Raw genomic sequence first — 16874 nt, 5'->3', positions numbered from 1 at the left:
ACAAAATGTTAGTGACCCCTATCAGTAGCATAATGAATCAACTCTCTAATGTGCAAAGCCGTCGAAAAATTGCGTGGCAGAAAGGAAGTTTGATGTCACCAAACTGTACGTCATAACACCAATGAGGATAGCAGCGAAAGCACATTTTTGCGTGTAAATAGCAAAGTCAAGCCTTGTGTGCACCTGAAGTGAATTTCTTGTTTAACGTGTGGCGCTGCACTGCAGACATTGAGGGTGTTTGCCGAACTTTAACAGAACGAAATGAAGACCTCTACGTCTTGTGAGCTCTGCCCCGCTTTCCTCTAGACAATCGAATTTGTGCTTGATGAGTAAATACGGTACAGTGTGCCTCTGTCTCTTTACAATGCTCAATAATAACGCAACGGGTGACTTTTCACTTAAATTTTTGGAATAAGTACAGTAATTTTGAGTACTTTAGGTACTATCACCTTAGCTCATCACATTTCCCCACTTTTGCACCATTACTTCAGACATCTACAGTCGATGACCGATTTTTCGGACACTCTAGGGACCGCGAAAACGACCGAAAAATCAGGCAGTCCGGAAAATCAAATTTCAGCGAAAAAATCACGAACTTATTGCTATTATGCTGGAGGAAGAGGTCAGTTGTGTTGAACACATTGTAAAGCTCCTAATGACTAAATTTCGCCGTGCGACACGTGCCCGGACGATGGGCGGCGACCGCTTTCACGGGCTCAGCCTGGCTGTGCTGCCCTCGGCATGTCGCTGATGAACGCACGGGTTAGAACAAAGTCTAAATGGGAAAGCGAACACGCTGATGCGGGAACTGCGCTGCGCCTGCAGTACGACGGGCCGAGAACGAGAAGATGGCAAAACAATAAGAAACGAGGAACAACCGAAGCAAGCGCTCCATTGGCGTTGGCCTTCGTAATTAGGCCTAGCGGCCAGACTCAAAATCTGCATCGGGTCCGGCAATATGCACTCTGCGGTGGCTTTCATATAATGAGAAGCATCTTGAATGTCATCGAAACGGCAGTTGTTTACGGTTTTACGATAGAAAGGTCAGGGTTGCGATGCGTTTTGCCGCGGGTAAGCTGGCCTCGCTTTGAAATGCACCATTTCCTCCCGCGCTTGCCGCCTCCGTGAAGCCGTAAGCCTCCCACGCGCTTCGCTGCTACCTCTTTCCGTATTCGGGACGAAAGACTCAGCACAGATGAGTTCCGCGAACTCTGACTACTGTTCAAGTTTGTGCGGCAGAAAAGATTCAAGAACAGTACGAATTCAAAACCACGCGGGCGCAATGTGCCGACTCACGCAGAATTTCAGCATCGTAAGATTAGAAGTTAAAAGGCTCCCTTTAAGTTTGAGTTTTGTTTTGTTTGATCATGTTTGGGATCTCTCCTGCAGTTTGGATTAATGAGGTTCCACTGTACACATTACATGGTGGCTTGGGTATTGGCGGCGAGTGCGAACGAGGTACGAAAAATCGAGCAGTCAGTTGCGATGCGTCCTATATTTCAGGCACTCTTGTACACTGGCTCTATAGGCCACGTCGCGGTGCCGCGAAAAAGTCCGAATAATCAAGCATGTCCGAAAAATCAGGCGTCCGAATTGTCGGTCGTCGACTGTATTTGAGCTAACTCTTGCCTTTCACTCACTCTCTCGCCAAAAGAAATGTTTCGAACTTTTACCCATTCGAAAGAGCTCCATCTTGGCCTTCAACTCAAGTGGAGCCCTCATTCTTGCTCTGGCCGTGGCTAAATGTGAAAAAGCATTGAATGAGGAAGCGAATTTCTGTGTTAAAGGTTAAAAAATTTATCTCCATTTTAGAAAAAACACAATTTGAACGCTTGACTTTAAAATGCTGAATTGAAATGTTTAGGCACCCAGAAACTACTGCGCTGACAAGAACAATGCATAGTATTGCTCACACACTGTTCTTTGCTCTTTGTAGTACACACTGCCACATGACAATAATTTCTGTAGCGTTAATTCCTGCCTTTGTTGCTCCACAACAAAAAATATTTTTAACAGTACCATGGAGCAAAAATCTGGACCAAAGAGCCCAGTTCTTTAAGCCTGATAAGAATGGTGCATATTTCCCCAAAATCATCCCGTCCACTTAAAGGGGCACTGAGGAAGAATTGCAAGTTGGCCTGCAACCATTGGTCACCACATGCTAATGAAAAATAGGGTGCGTTCACTGAAAACAGAGCTTTTATAAGCTAGAAGAAGCCACGAAATGGTACATGGGTTCTGCAGCCACAGACCATTTTCACTACCAAACCACTATGATGTCAGGTACTGCAAGCATCGTCGTAAAGAAGAGATTTTTTTCCCCCAGATTTTAGCGCTTCAAATTTTTGCTTCATAATACAGTCGACGACCGATTTTTCTGACCCTCTAGGGACCGCGAAAACGACTGAAATATCAGGCAGTCCGGAAAATCAAATTTCACCGAAAAAATCATGAACTTATTGCCATTATGCTGGAGGAGGAGGTCAGTTGTGTTGCACACATTCTAAAGCTCCTAATGACTAAATTTCACCGCGCGACACGTGCACAGACAATGGGCGGCGACCGCTTTCACGAGCTCAGCCTGGCTGTGCTGCCGTCGGCATGTCGCCGATGAACGCACGAGTTGGGACAAAGTCTAAACGGGAAAGCTACATTGCATCCGCAGTACGATGGGCCCTGAACGAGAAAGCGAAGATGGCGAAACAATACGAACCAAGAAACGGCCGAAGCAAGCGCTCTATCGGCGTTGGCCTCCGTCCTTAGGCCTGGCGACTAGAGCCAAAAATGGCACCGTATTCGGCGATATACACTCTGCGGTGGCTTGAGTATAATGAGGGGCGTCTTGCCTGTCACCGAAACGCCAGTTATTTATGGTTTTACGATAGAAAAGTCAGGGTTGCGGTGCGTTTTGCCGTGGGTACGCTGAGCTCGTTTTAAAATGCACCACCATTTCGTCCCGCGCTCGCAGTCTCCGTGAAGCCGTATGCCTCCTACGCGCTTCGCTCTACCTCTTTCTGGATTCAAAACGAAATACACGGCATAGGTGAGTTCCGTGAACTCTGACTGCTTTCAAAAAAGTTTGTGCGGCGGAAGACGTTCAAGAACCGTACGAATTCAAAACCATGCGGGCGCAATATGCAGACTCGCACAGAATTTCAGTATCTCAAGAGGCCCCCTTTAAGCTTTAATTTCGTTTTATTTGATCAAGTTTTCGTTCTCTCCTGCAGTTTGAAGTAATGAGGTTCCACTGTACACATTATACGGCAGCTTGGGTATTGGCGGCGAGTGCGAACGAAGTCCGAAAAATCGAGCAGCCAGTTGCGGTGCACTCGAAATTTCAGCCAGTTGCGGTGCACTCGAAATTTCAGGCCCTCTCATACACTGGCTCTATGGGCCATGTCGCGGTGCCGCGAAAAAGTCCGAATAAGCAAGCATGTCCGAAAAATCAGGCATCCAAATTTTCGGTCGTCGACTGTATATGCAAGTTCAAACAATTATCAGCTCAATTCTATAGTTCCGGATTCGTTACTCAGAGCCATCAAAAACAGGCTTTCAGTGAGAGGGGGCTTTTTCCAGTGGTGGTGATGTTTGGCTGTTTCAATGGTTTCGATTTCGATGCCATTTCACACCTTTCAATGCCCATGCTATCTTCTAGAAGCAGCCCAATCACACCTAACATGATTTCGGGACTGTGAAAGCAGTACTCAGCTGTTTTTAAAAAGAAACAAATCGTAGCTGCTGAAAGCATTGGCACCGTGTCAGGCACTGCTACATGAACTGGGTGAGGTAGGGCGAGGCTGCAATTACTGCCACCAGACAGCTGCAACAGGCCTCTCCAGCCACGCTCTGCAGTTGGATTGTAGACACTTGGGCCAGCATTCAGGAGGAGCTCGTCAATCGCACTTTTGGTACTGAATATGAGTTTGTGAGGAAAGATATCTCTTGACGAAGGACTTTTGGAAAAATGACGAAAATCACAGCATGAAATGCAGTGTAAATAAATGTTTTTGGTGAGCTTTCCGCACTCACATTATAGACCTTGTCACGACCCTCAGGAAAACTGGTTTTCTGGGCTGAGGGGAGATCGTGGGGGAGCTAAATCCTCAACTCTTTCCTGTACTACGAGCACAGTCCAGTGCCCAATTTGACGGCGGCCATGGAGCTGTTTGTGAAAAGGTCTATGCATGAATGAAAACTCCTTTTTTCTTGTTTTTGCTATCGCCCTGCAGCTAAACCCCACCACCATTTACCGTAAAAACCGGACTATAGGTCGGACCAGAATGTAGGTCGACCCCCTAACCAATTCTAAAAATGAAAAAAAAATATTTTTCAATGGAAAAAGTACCGACAGACACCCTTACCTTGAAACAAATGCGACTCAACAGTTTGCACAATGGTGACAGTATTTATTTTCATTTAAATGCTGCTCGTATGTGCACCCAGCCAATTTTTTAACAGTATCGCGCGCCCAGTGACCCGCGTGTTTGTTTCTGGCACACAGAAATACGATGTCGTAGAGCAAAGCCCTTCCTCTTCATGAATCGCCGCACCCACCATGGTTTTTTGAAAAAAACTTCGGCCTATATTCCGGTTTTTACGGTACTTCCAAAGAATAAACATAGAATTCCTTTCGCAGCTGACTGAAAGCCAACAAAGCCATGAAAAGCCAAACAGTCGGATTTTATAAAGAATAAATATTAGGTGGAGTTGTCCTCGGTGTCCCTTTACATCTTAAACTTGGTGAATATGCCGGCACACCATGCATGTCTTGCCCACCCTGCCCCTGGCATCTAGGTGTGGGCACACAGTGCCAACACGCTCCCCCAACATGCCCTCAACCTTACAAGGGAGGTGACGCTCACTGTACTGCAGGGACCGGTTGCCCGCCTGGCAGCCCTCCAGGTTGGGCAGCTTGTCGGGCGACAGGATGGCCTCCGCAATGGCAGCATAGAAGGAGCGCGCCACTCCAGAGCCCTCGCCTGGCTCGTCCTTGAAGGTGACCTTGACTCTGTTCATGGCCAGCGGTGGGGTGCCTCCCATGCTACGGCGGCTGTAGGCACTGTACTGGTTGTTCAGCTCCTTGAACGTCTGCTGCAGCAGGCTGTTGCGCTCACGCTCTATCTGCAATGGCCGCAGCACATGTGGCGTCACACGGAGCGCAACCCACAAAAATTTCGCACAACATGCACGTCTCCTGTGGAGACCAGTGTGAGCAGCTCTCACTGCCTTTCAAGCCGCAACTGCCGAGACTGTCAAAGCACCAAACACCAATGCCATGTGCTTCAACGCCTGGGATCTGACCGGCTTTTTCAATGGCTGCACTGCAGCACACTTTAGAAAGCTGCTTCCCTTTCCATGCCAACTTTCTAAACACCCGATTTTAGACTTCTTGAAGCCTCTTCCATTCACTGGACTGAACTGCAAGCTCGCCCCAGCGGTGCAACTCCCATCAACGCCCGGAATACATTCCAAAGATTACAGATGTGTGAAGGTCAGAGCATATATGCAATGAGGACTGCTTCCCTTCCAGAGTAATGGAAACCAATGGCCGCAGCGTCATGTCTACAGAGGTGAGACACAGCCTGTCTAATAAAATTCGAATACTAACTTGGCTTTTGGTTCGACAATTTCGAAATTCGAAAACAATTTGGTTCCACTGAGGCTATGAGAGACGCCTTAGTGGAGGGTTCCAGATAGCTTCAACCACCTGGCATTCTTGTGACGGGCACTGACATCACACAGTACATGGGCCTCTAGCATTTCGCCTCCATCAAAATGCGACCACTGCAGTTGGGAGAGCCCCACGTGGTTGAAATTACCCGGAACCCTTACTACGGAGTCCCTCATAGCCTGAGTTGCTTTGGGACGTTAAACCCCATAAAATCAAACCAAAAACAAACATTACCATATTTACACGATTGTAAGTCAACCTATTTTTCAAAATTTGAAAATCCAATGTGTGTGTGTGTGTGTGGGGGGGTCGACTTAAAATCGAAACCAGAGCAACGCACCATAAATAAAGGTGAGACAAACGAGGTATCAGGCATGCTGCAGCGTGGTTGCATTTTTGCTGCGCGGCTCAGTCGCAGCGCTCTTGGTGCTGGCCTTAAGCAGCTGCTATGTCAACACGCAGAACCGACATCCCCATCCCGCGCGTGGCGGCCAATGGTGGCTGTCGATAAGCAGCAAACCCACACCAGTCCACTCCCCACATGAGGCCGTAGATTGCATCTGCTGATAAGCGGTGGTGGCGGCCCGATAACGCATTCGTGTTCTACACTTAAAAGGCATCGTCCAATTTTTTTTTTTTTTTTAAATTCAACTGCGCACTCAGCGCTCAAGGGAGCGTTGATAGTTGATGGAAGGGCCGCTGTTCCAATCGCGGCGGCATCGCCATTCGGAACCGCAGCGGCGCCGGGGAGCGTCAGTAGCCGACGGAAGAACCAACGCCGCTGACGCGTAGTTTCTCTTAGGCTCTGACGCATTTGACTACTGTCGGTCGCGTTTCACAAGTTTTTAATGTAGTGCTTCGTCATTTGTGTTCCGGGTCCAGTAAGTGACCGGCGCTCATTCATGGCTGCGTTCAAAATGGCTGTCATTCTTTACGTTGAAGAAATGAACTGCGTGCCAGGCTGCAAGTTTGACGTTTGCAACGGGTGATACAAGTATGGCAGCTGCAGAAAGGCAAAATTTTCAGCTGTTCCATGCGATGTTGTGATGTGGCTGTTTGCGAACTGAAAGATTTCGCTGCACGATGATGTTAGAACGACAACCTGTGGGACCGCAGCAGCGATCACGATGGCAGCGCTAGTGAGGCCAATGGCGCAAGTGTGGACGAGTACTCCAGTGACTAATATATTTTCGTTTTGGAATGTGCTCATGGGCGCTCCCGCGAGCGGCAGCCGATAGCGGTTGGCGATAAGCGGTGTGCTATCGCATTTTGTTATTAAGGGGGGACACGGGTCTTTCGGGCCGAAAAATCTCGAAAAAATCAGTTTTTAGAAAATGTTATTTTCGAAATCAGCAGCCATTTATCTACCTCTCTGTTAAATTTCTCGCCTCTAAGGTCAGTATTTTACTCACAATACCAATTTATATAATCCATGTCGCCCGAATTTGAGCTGAAATCGGCGCCGAAACAGCAGTATTTCGCAAAGCGTAGCTCCCGTTTCATGCGCGGCACCGCAGCCATCTTGGTCTCATTTGAAAAAGCCGCCTTTCGCCTTCAATTTCCCGCCACTACGGCTTCCGTTCGCCCATTGGTTGCCGAGAAAATAGCAAAAAAGAAAAGGTAGTATTCAAAATCCTATTGGCTGCCGCGGATCACGTGACAGCAGGTCGTCATCCGATTGGTGGAGCTGGCTGGCAGCGTCTGCTTGATGCGCCCGACCCGCGGGGAGACGCGACTCTTTGTGCCAGACCGTGCAGTGCAAGAAACGCGCAGCGATTCCTGGTTCAGCGCACAAGGTGCACTCAAGGCATAAATTCGGCAAGAAAAGGAAGAAGTCGCTGGTCGATAACCTCAAGAGACGCCCTGCTGTGCGCCCCGACAATGATGAAACTCCTGCGCTGAACGATCGTGTCGGCGAGGCTGCGCAGGTAGGCCTAACGCGCTCCGCAGCACGGGAAGCTGTAAGCGGCAGCGCCCGCATCCGCCGTGATACAGTGATGCTGGAGCCCTCAGATGTGCTCCAAAATAAGACGAAGACTGAACAAAAACTGCGAGAACTCGCCTCAACTCCAGCAACGGAGCGGAAGTCTAGTTGTTTACGTGACGGCAGCGCGTCGGACTGTCTGCTCGACGAGGCAAGCTTCACGATCGTTTGTTTGGAATCGCTCAACAGTTTGTTGAAACTTGTGAAGTGTAAAACGTGTGGCGGCAATGACTTGAGCTTCGTAAAAGATGAGCGAGAATACGGCCTTGCCGTTAAACTTTCTCTTCACTGTGCGAGCTGTGGAGACGCATCGTCTGCATGGAGTTCGCCACGGGTACGTGGCGATCAGAAGATCAACCCTTTTGTGGTGAATGTGCTCGCTGCTCGTGCAATGCAGAGCACTGGCAACCAGCAGACAGCTCTAAATGACATTTTTTCATCGCTGAACGTTTCGCACCGTGGTCTCCACAATAAAACGTGGCAAGACTATGTGAAAAAAAAAGTTGACACCTGCAGCAGCTCGTGCAGCCGAAGAAGTTACACAAGAGTGTGCGCGGTCGGTTCGAGAACTTCATAATGAATTGGACCTTGGGAACCCCGGCAATATTGCAGTATCATACGACGGCACTTGGATGACACGCGGCCACACATCCCACATTGGTGTGGGAACCGTCATCGAACTGTTTACCGGGCTTGTGCTGGACTATGTTGTATTGTGCAACTTCTGTGCCGGCTGCGAGCGAGGCCCAAAAGAAGGTGACCCATCATACCAGTCCTGGAGGGCTGGGCACCTATGCCAAAAAAACTCAGAAAAAAAGGCTGGAGAGATGGAAGTTGAGGCAGCCCTTTTTCTTTTTGAAAGGTCGTTGAAGAAGTGTGGCCTTCGCTATACCACAATGCTTTCGGACGGTGAAAGTCGGGCTTTTCTAGCTGTGCAAGAGGCAGATGTGTATGGATACATCAAAGTAAAAAAAGAAGACTGCATAAACCACGTGCAGAAACGTATGGGAACAGCGTTGCGGACTTTGTTGTCCAAACACAAAGGTGCCGAAAACCTTGGAGGAAAAGGCAAACTGACAGGCAGCCTCATAACAAAGTTAAGCTCCTATTATGCCTGGGCTTTAAAATCCCATAATGGGGATGTAGAGGCTACGCAGAAGGCTGTGATGGCCACCTACCACCACATTACCTCTACTGATGAGGCATCAAACCATCGGGACTGGATGGACTCTTGGTGCCAGCAAAATGCGGCAGCAGCCCGAGGCGAATCTGCTCCAAAGCATCGGTACAACATTCCACCCCATGTTGCTAAAGCATTGCTCCCTGTCTATGAGCGACTGTCGGATAGGAAGCTCTTAGAGCAGTAATGAAAGCCTACACTCTTTGATATGGGCCTTGGCACCCAAAGAGCGCCACGCATCATTGTTTACTGTTGAGGCTGCCGTGGCTGAGGCAGTAATGCGGTTCAACGCAGGCAGCAAAAGAAATTCTGCAGCAATATTACAGGAACTGGGCCTCAATACGAATGCTATGAGCGCAAAAAGAATGCGAGAGAAGGATGAGCGCCGAGAGCAAAAGTGCGCTCGAAAGCATTCCATTGCGGAAAATATTCAAGGAGTGCTCAAGAAGCGGCACCTGGATACTACTGGCAATCAAAAGGACTACATTCCTGGTGGCTACTAGCCATTTCCTATTGTAAATATATTACTGCACTTGTAAATATGTATTAAACTGTCCCCTGCATGTTTTTGGGGCTTTTCTCAAAATGCATATGGTTGACTGCTAGCAGTCTTGAGGCCTTGATATCTCAGCAACCAAGTCACATAGAGCTGAAATTTCGGTTGCAATGGAAAGCCTAATGTATGCTGTGTGAAATGTTGGGAGCAAATGTTTTCATTTTACCTTAAAAAAATAATTATTTTCATTAATTTACCATTACTTGGTACACACATTTTTTATACTGAAATTCAGAAGGTTGTAAAATTAGTATTAATTGACATATCAAAAATCTGCTCTCAACATTTCATAATTCACTATTCTGGCTATCTAACCATGCCTTAAAGTTAATTTTAGATGAAATCATTATTTTGCTATTTGGGCCTCAAGCAATGGGCATTAATTGTTAATTATCTTGAAAACTAATTGGCCTACACTTAAAATAAATGCATATTTGAAATCAGCATAAAAATTTGAATAAGTCTATGCATTTTTATTAAGATTGGTCAAAAAACAACAAAAATAGCTTTAAGACCAGTGTCCCCCTTAAAGACTAAGTGTAAACGACCTCCAAGATTTTTTTTTTTTTTTTTCAGTAATGTGATGTGGGGGAGTCGACTTACATTAGAGTCTACTTACAATCGTGTATATACGGTATGTATTGACAGATTCACCGGGGCTGCGCTCATTCGTCATAAAAATGAGTATTGCAGCATAAAAGGGGACTCAAAATTATGGCTCAGCTGTAGTGTAAAAAATTTGACAGAGAAATGCCGGTCCTGTGTAAGAACTGCACTCTGTCCAAAAAAAAAAGTAGCTTTTATACAAGCATACACGGTAAGTTGGCTGTATTGTGGGCCGGTTCGTTCACAGTTTAGGTTACCAGTTGTCATCTTCAATCTCTACCCTCCTTACGCTGCATTTGTTTTTCCCCACAGAAAAATGTATCTCACTGCGTTCAGTTTTACTGCCCTAGTCGAGTTGGCTGGCCACACAAGGACACGCACCTTGGAGAGGGTGAGGTCCCTCTGCTGGGAGTTGCGCAGCTTCTCCATGTCCCGACGGAAGCGCACCTCCTTGACCGGGAAGCCGCCCAGCTCACTGATGACCGAGCCCGGCTCGGCACCCACGTCGTCCACAAAGACCCGCCCAAACAGCTCCAGCGTCAGCTGCCAGCGGCTCAGCAGCACCTCATGAGACACCAGCTGGCCCAGGGTGCCCCCAGAGGATGAGGGGCCGCGACTGCGCCATTGCCCAGCACACAAAGGGTGAATGCAGGCAATCTAAAAACTATGCCACTACAAGCTCACTTCAGGCCCTCAAGCCATGACTTGCCAAACCCAATGATCAAACAAATTATATTATTAATTTATTTATTTCAACCACTGCAGGTCTCTTCATAAGATCTAAGCAGGTACATATTGTACACTGAATTATACACGGAACCACACAATCATTCAGAATATATTTCAATGCAACAGCCACTGTTGCCACTGCCATAATGAGGACAATAATCAATCAGGCTGTCAGGGCAACATGCATACGAGGTAGATTATGCACTCAAAAAATGACCACAATAGCTTGCTACACAAACCACTAATATTTACTTTTTCTCCTCGTGCAAGACACACTGCAGTAGGCTGTAGCATTGTTAGAACAACCAGAGAAAAACGAGGAGCGATTCACTAGAGGTTGTGAAAAACAAGCAAGTGGAAGGACATACCTTGAAGAAGATGTGCTACCAATTCCACTGCTTGAACTTGACTGCGTGGTGCCAAAGTTGGCAGAGGGGGCCACTGAGGAGGAGCCCTCTGCCCTGGTCAGTGGTGGCAGGCTGTTGCTCGAAGTGACCGTCACTTCTGCAGCTGGACTAGGTGCACCGGAGTATGATGCAGGAACATGGGTTTCTGAGGACTGCTGCGACTGCACAACACAACCAGCAAAATGACGTGAGTAGCTGCACCAGGGACAAAGAGCTCTGGCATGTCCAATGGGGAGCTAAGTGACCACAACGAGCTACACTGGACTTTATCACAAAAGCAAAGCACTTGTTCCAGAACAAAAGCTGAAGGACAGAGGGCGTGGTGTAAGTGCCCCATCAGGCATAACATGTGAGTCCAAGCAAAGCTACAGGCCTGGCAAGTGCTCTTTCATCTGCCATGGCCCCCCACCATGGCTAAAAAAGGCCTACACTTTTTTTAGCACTGCAGTCCCTAACTACCCACGACTAACACATCACGACGAAGGAAAAGCTGCTCACCGACTGCCCTTGGCTCCGATGGGAGCCAGCCAGGACAATGACGCTGGACTTTCCCTGAGTAGAAGGCACTGCAGAGGAACCACCGGGTGCCGACGAAGTCGGAAGAGCAGTGGTGCCTTCCTGGGACGATGCGGCGCTCGTCAACGCCGTGGTGGCTGTGACTGTGGTGGGTGGTGGGCCCTTGCGTGCGGACGACGGTGCAGCCACAATGATGGGTGCCCGGGTGGCCTCGGCCAGGCGGCCAGTGTTGGTCAGTAGGCCGCTTCCTGAGCCCCTCGAGAGGCCCAGGCGGGGAGGCAGAAGAGGCGTGGCCCCTCCTTCACCTCCTCCTCCGGGGGGCTGTGGAGCACGGGGCGCCCCAAACAGCTCCTGGCGTGTTGCCGTGGGGGTCAGCAGCTGCGGACGGTCAGCCAGAGGCAGGGCCTGCAAAATAGGAACGTAAATAGAAATTCAATGGCGACCATACGATGTGATGCAGCAAATCTGTGTTAGCAGTATTGGCTGGACATTTCACTTTTGCATTGACTGCCTTCCCATTGCACCTTTGAATTTGATTTCGCTGTCGCTTTTTGTTCCGTTGCTGCGTGGACTTCTGGTAGGTGTAGGAGGTTAGAGGCGTTGAAAACAAATAGATCATCATTATCGCCGAATGAGGGCTAACAGTAACAGGCCAACCCATCTAATTAATGACAGTAAGTTCAAACACAGAGAAAATAACACGATTATAAATGGGACTACTATATCCGCATGCATAATGAACCCAAATTTTCTTTGTTTTTTTGGAAAAGTTGACATCAACTTGGGGCATGGTACATTACGTGGGGAAATAAAAAAGCTGACAGTTTCATTTTTGTAAGAGCCGTCATTTCATATATGTCCGTCAGCACGCCTGCCTTTCTGCCCACTTCCTCACCCACATGCTCAGCTGTCCGGCCATCCATCCATTCGCTCACCCGCTTGTCGGTCTGTACATCCATCCACAAAAATGCACGGTTGACAACGTGCGTCCCTGCGTCACTCGTGTTCTTGTGTGGCCGGTGTTTATCATGCTTCACTTCAAAAGGTGTGCTGTCTCATGGCATGATAAGTCGATTTTGCAATTTTGCGAGTGCAGTAAGGCATAAGTGAGCATTCTAGGATGATTTGGATGAAAGTTACAGCTGGTCAAATTTGAGAAAGAAAAAGCTCATTTTGGCAACAGAAAAAGATTATTTTGAAAATTTTCTATATTAAGTTAGTATTACTGCAGAGCCTGGACATCTATCTTTCTAGCAGAAACAGAATTATAGTAATAGCTGATAAAGAAATGGAGATACCGCTCCTCCAATATTCTGAACGTTCCAAAAATGCAGCTTTGAGAAATCAGAGGAAAAACATTTTTGGCCTATTTTTGTTTCACCAAGGATAACGAGCATGTCTGTACGAATATTCATTTGAATTGTAAAGTATTCGATACTTGATTCGAACCGAATGTTTGGTATTCGGAATCTCGAAGTATTCGTCCCGAGCGAATAACGGTTCTGGTACTCTTGCTTCATAATGCGGGATCGCAACGTGGCACGCACGCAACCAAAGCCCCGACTCCGCGCTGCGTGCGTGCGCTCCCGCGTGTATGCGGAATCACGGCGCCCAAATCTGTACTTGCCAGGTGTCTGTGGCCGCACTACACGCAGTGTGCACGCGCTGTAACCGGCCCGGCGGCGTGCATCACTAGAGGGATTTAGCACAACGCGATATGTTTCCGTGCGCCGCTAGTGCGCACGTGCTGACTGGTCCCGACAGGGCAGGCGTGCAGACAGCTGGCCTGGCGCCTTGTTGTGCTGCAAGGTCTACCTGTGCATGCACCGTGGCTGCCCAGAGAAGCAGATCGCCATGGCGGCCGCGGATCGCGCTATGCTAAATTTCTCTAGTCGGAGGACGCGCGGTTCTTTTGATATCTGCGGAGCGAATCTGAGCTGGCTGCAGATGACGCAGCCACTCTTCTCCGCGTGAAATTCGCGAATCAAGCGCGATGGCGCGAGCACCAGAGGAAGCTAGTATAAGACACACTGTGATGAGCGCCCCTTTCCGATGCCGGAAGCAGGGTGGTGCTGGGTGCACGGTACGTATGCCTAGCAGGTAGGGGTTCATGAAGTCGTCGCTTAAAAGCACTAGCTGTGCAACGACGCAATTAAGACCAGCACTTGTGGATCTCATAGATAGGTCTTACACCCCACAAATACTTCTGCTTCGCCTGTAAGCCAACTCCCCAATTTTCAAAGGCCACTTTTGCAGGTCTGTCGTCCTGCAAATGCTTGAATGAATGTAATAAAAGTTCAGTGCAGTCTTTTTTTTTTATGTAATAACCTTGTGTGTACGAAAAATACTTGATTTTTAAAATGCCTATTGTGCCATTCAACCTTTTTTGTTTGCCAAGATAGTTTAAAATTTCACTTCGGATTCACTTTAAACAAAAAAAAAAACTATTACTTGCACATACCTAAATACTAGAAATCACTTGAGTGAGTTCTGGCTCGTTTCTGGTGTGGACGCACTATTTCCCATTGACATAATCGCGCTTGCAATAAGGAAATTACCAGCGAATGGACTGCAGTCTGGAGGCTGGCACCAGAGGTGAGAGCCTCTGCATTGCAACCTCCTCGAAGTTGTTGCCTAAGCTGCGTCGCGTGAGTGGAACTCATGACGACGCTGGGATCGCAATCGGCCTATAACTAATGATACGTCCCCTTTGCTCGTCTTGCACCTCAAAACATTGAGAAACCAAGTTTATTTCGTCAATGTTTGCAATTTGGCATGTTGTGGGAGCTGTTTCACGACACCCACAGCCACCATGCCACTACCAGCTATCAATGAAAGCTGCTTAGGCATCACTTTCGTATCTGCACAGTCAGGATTACGCCTGACCACAGTCAGGATTACGCCAGGATTCACTCCTCACTGTCATGCTAAGTACAGCCGGCAACATTGTTATCTGGCCATTGCAGAGCTTTGCTTCATCGCCGATTGCACATACCAGGAGAAAGAGAGGGGAGAGACACATGAGTACAGGAGAAGCCTTTACGTAACAAGATGCAATGTTGCAGCATACCCAGCATGCTTTGCATCTCTACCTTTTGCTCCTTTTAGGCCTGGATGCCATGTACATCGAAATATTGCGCACTTTGCGCCCGACAAACCGCGCTTGGCCATGACAGTGGAACAGCACGACCAAACTCACAATGGTGCCGGGCTGCAAGCGGTTGATGCTGCCAGCCAACCAAAAGTCGCCATTTTGGTCACATGCTTCGGGAGGCCAAAAGCAGCATGCATTGTGTGGAATTTTGTTCCTTCGTTTGCTGCTTCAAGGGATTGCTCATGGTCACCAAACGAAATATGGGAATAGCTTGAAACAGGACCTTTCAAACGAGGCCAAAATGATGCCGGCAGAGCGCATATTTCTCAAACTGTGGGCGATTGAAGTTCAGAGTGATCTGACCTCAATTTAGAAGGCTACGCATGCACATTCATGTCTTTGGAGCCTTATAACGGACAAATTAGGCAGTGTTTTTCAGCCAAAGTTCGTAGATAGCTGTGGAAAGACCACGGAATCATGAAAACAAAAAGATCAAAAATCTTTTTTCCAATCAATTTTCAGTCGCGAAGGGCCTTGTCCCCCCTTAACCAATGCAGGACACAACTGCAAAACAAGGTGACGTCGCTGAATGGCGCACCTGGGACATAGGCGTGCCAAAGGGGTCAGGGGCCTGGCAGCCCAGACAGAGGGTAGAGTCTGAGCGCTGGAAGAAGGGGTGTCGACGGCCACGGTTGCTGCCTGCAGCTGCCGTGCTTGCCGAGGCACCGCCTTCAGCCGCGCCAGAGGCTCCTGCTGCACTGTCCTCCTCACAGCAGCTGTCCATGTCCACCTGCATGGCTGAACTGGCCCCACCAGCCTCTTCTTCAGGGTCCTCATTCTCATTGTAATCCTGCAGCAAGAAAAGAGACCACCCGGGCGCTCTGACGACCTGTACCACAGTCCTTACTTGTTGTTTCAAATGCCTTTTTGATCAACTCACAGCAATGAAATATTGTCACATGTGAAGTGGTGACTACAATCCACAGAGCAGAAAGACAGCGAAAATGGCATCTAAATGGTGTAGCAACAAGCGTGCTCGGCGGCCGTCGAACAGAACCCCTGCCGCTCTTGGCCGTGCTGATAGCGAACTTTCAAGATAAGGAACGCAAAGTTACTACAACATTCTGGAACAATGTAGAATCAGCTCCACCTAGATGCGATCAAGCGAGATAAATCTGGTCGCGTCTTGCACTGCAAACAAAGAGATAAAGTGGCGTGCTGGCAGCTTTGAAGAATGAAAAAACAAACACTACAAAAATTTGCGGCAATATGCAACGCTTGTGTGAAGACTAATACAGTAAACCCTTGTTAACTCAAACTTGACCAATTTTCCTGGACTCGAAGGAACCAGGAAAATGGACCTAATAATTAAGCAGTCTGAAAAATCCCACAACCTCAAACAAAAATAAATAATTGTTTTCTGCAAGAAACTGGTTTTAAGGATCGCGAACTTCGCTGCTCCCCACATTCCACTGGAAAGCGATAACGTTAGACTGTAACTGAGCCAGAGTGATGCAGCTGCAGGTCATGCCGTGAACGAATGCACATGCCACGCAAAACAAGCACGGTCAGTTTCCATGGACAACGATGCTTGAGAACACAGAGAGGGAACCCACGGGCAGAAGCGAGCAGAAGTGAGCGCCTCCGTATGAACCCACCTCCCTCTCACACCCATCAGCACAGCAAAGCGAATGACGTAGCTGTCCCATTTCCAACGTGGTCGTACACTCTTCTTTGTAGGACGCCTCAATGGCAACCATTATCTCGAATGGCAATGAAGAATAAATCGCTCATCCATCCGAATGTCTCCATTGAAATCCAAGACTGCACGCCTTTCACATCGGTGAAAAGCCAGTTGGTTGTGAGAGCAATGTTCACTCATGTCTAAATGAGGGTGAAAAAATGAACTTTCAGTCGAAAAACTATCTCTATAGTATTGCTGGCACCTATTTTTGTCCTTAAAACTGAACTTTTGGACTCCACAGTCAGAAATACCGGTCACAAATATGTGCACGTTCCTTCATAAGGTTCGTGACGGTTCCCTAATGAAGTCCGAAATATTGCACAAATCCGAATTACAGTTGCTGACCCATTTATCGGTCTCGGCAGGACCCAGAAAATAATCCGAATA

At 48.1% G+C, this 16874-nt stretch overlaps 1 protein-coding gene across 18 annotated transcripts in view; it reads right to left on the bottom strand.

Annotated features, from left to right (window-relative positions):
• hyd (E3 ubiquitin-protein ligase hyd) overlaps positions 1 to 16874 on the bottom strand; it is a 105390-nt gene that overhangs the window by 12634 nt on the left and 75882 nt on the right. For 6 of the 18 annotated variants that reach the window (XM_077632138.1, XM_077632140.1, XM_077632142.1 and 3 more), the window contains exons 34-38: positions 15342 to 15593; positions 11632 to 12054; positions 11095 to 11294; positions 10379 to 10613; positions 4863 to 5121 (exon numbers count right to left, since the gene is read on the bottom strand). In XM_077632138.1, the coding sequence (XP_077488264.1) occupies positions 4863 to 5121; positions 10379 to 10613; positions 11095 to 11294; positions 11632 to 12054; positions 15342 to 15593 (1369 nt within the window). Of the gene's footprint in view, positions 1 to 1673; positions 1740 to 4844; positions 5122 to 10378; positions 10614 to 11094; positions 11295 to 11631; positions 12055 to 15341; positions 15594 to 16874 lie in introns of all 18 variants that reach the window. The other 12 variants (XM_077632128.1, XM_077632130.1, XM_077632133.1 and 9 more) reach the window with 3 other exon arrangements.

Source organism: Amblyomma americanum, chromosome 7, assembly GCF_052857255.1.
Source record: "Amblyomma americanum isolate KBUSLIRL-KWMA chromosome 7, ASM5285725v1, whole genome shotgun sequence".
In the NCBI taxonomy this organism is placed as follows: domain Eukaryota; kingdom Metazoa; phylum Arthropoda; class Arachnida; order Ixodida; family Ixodidae; genus Amblyomma; species Amblyomma americanum.
The sequence above is the reverse complement of the archived record's forward strand: the minus strand, read 5'-3'. Positions and strand labels throughout refer to the sequence as shown.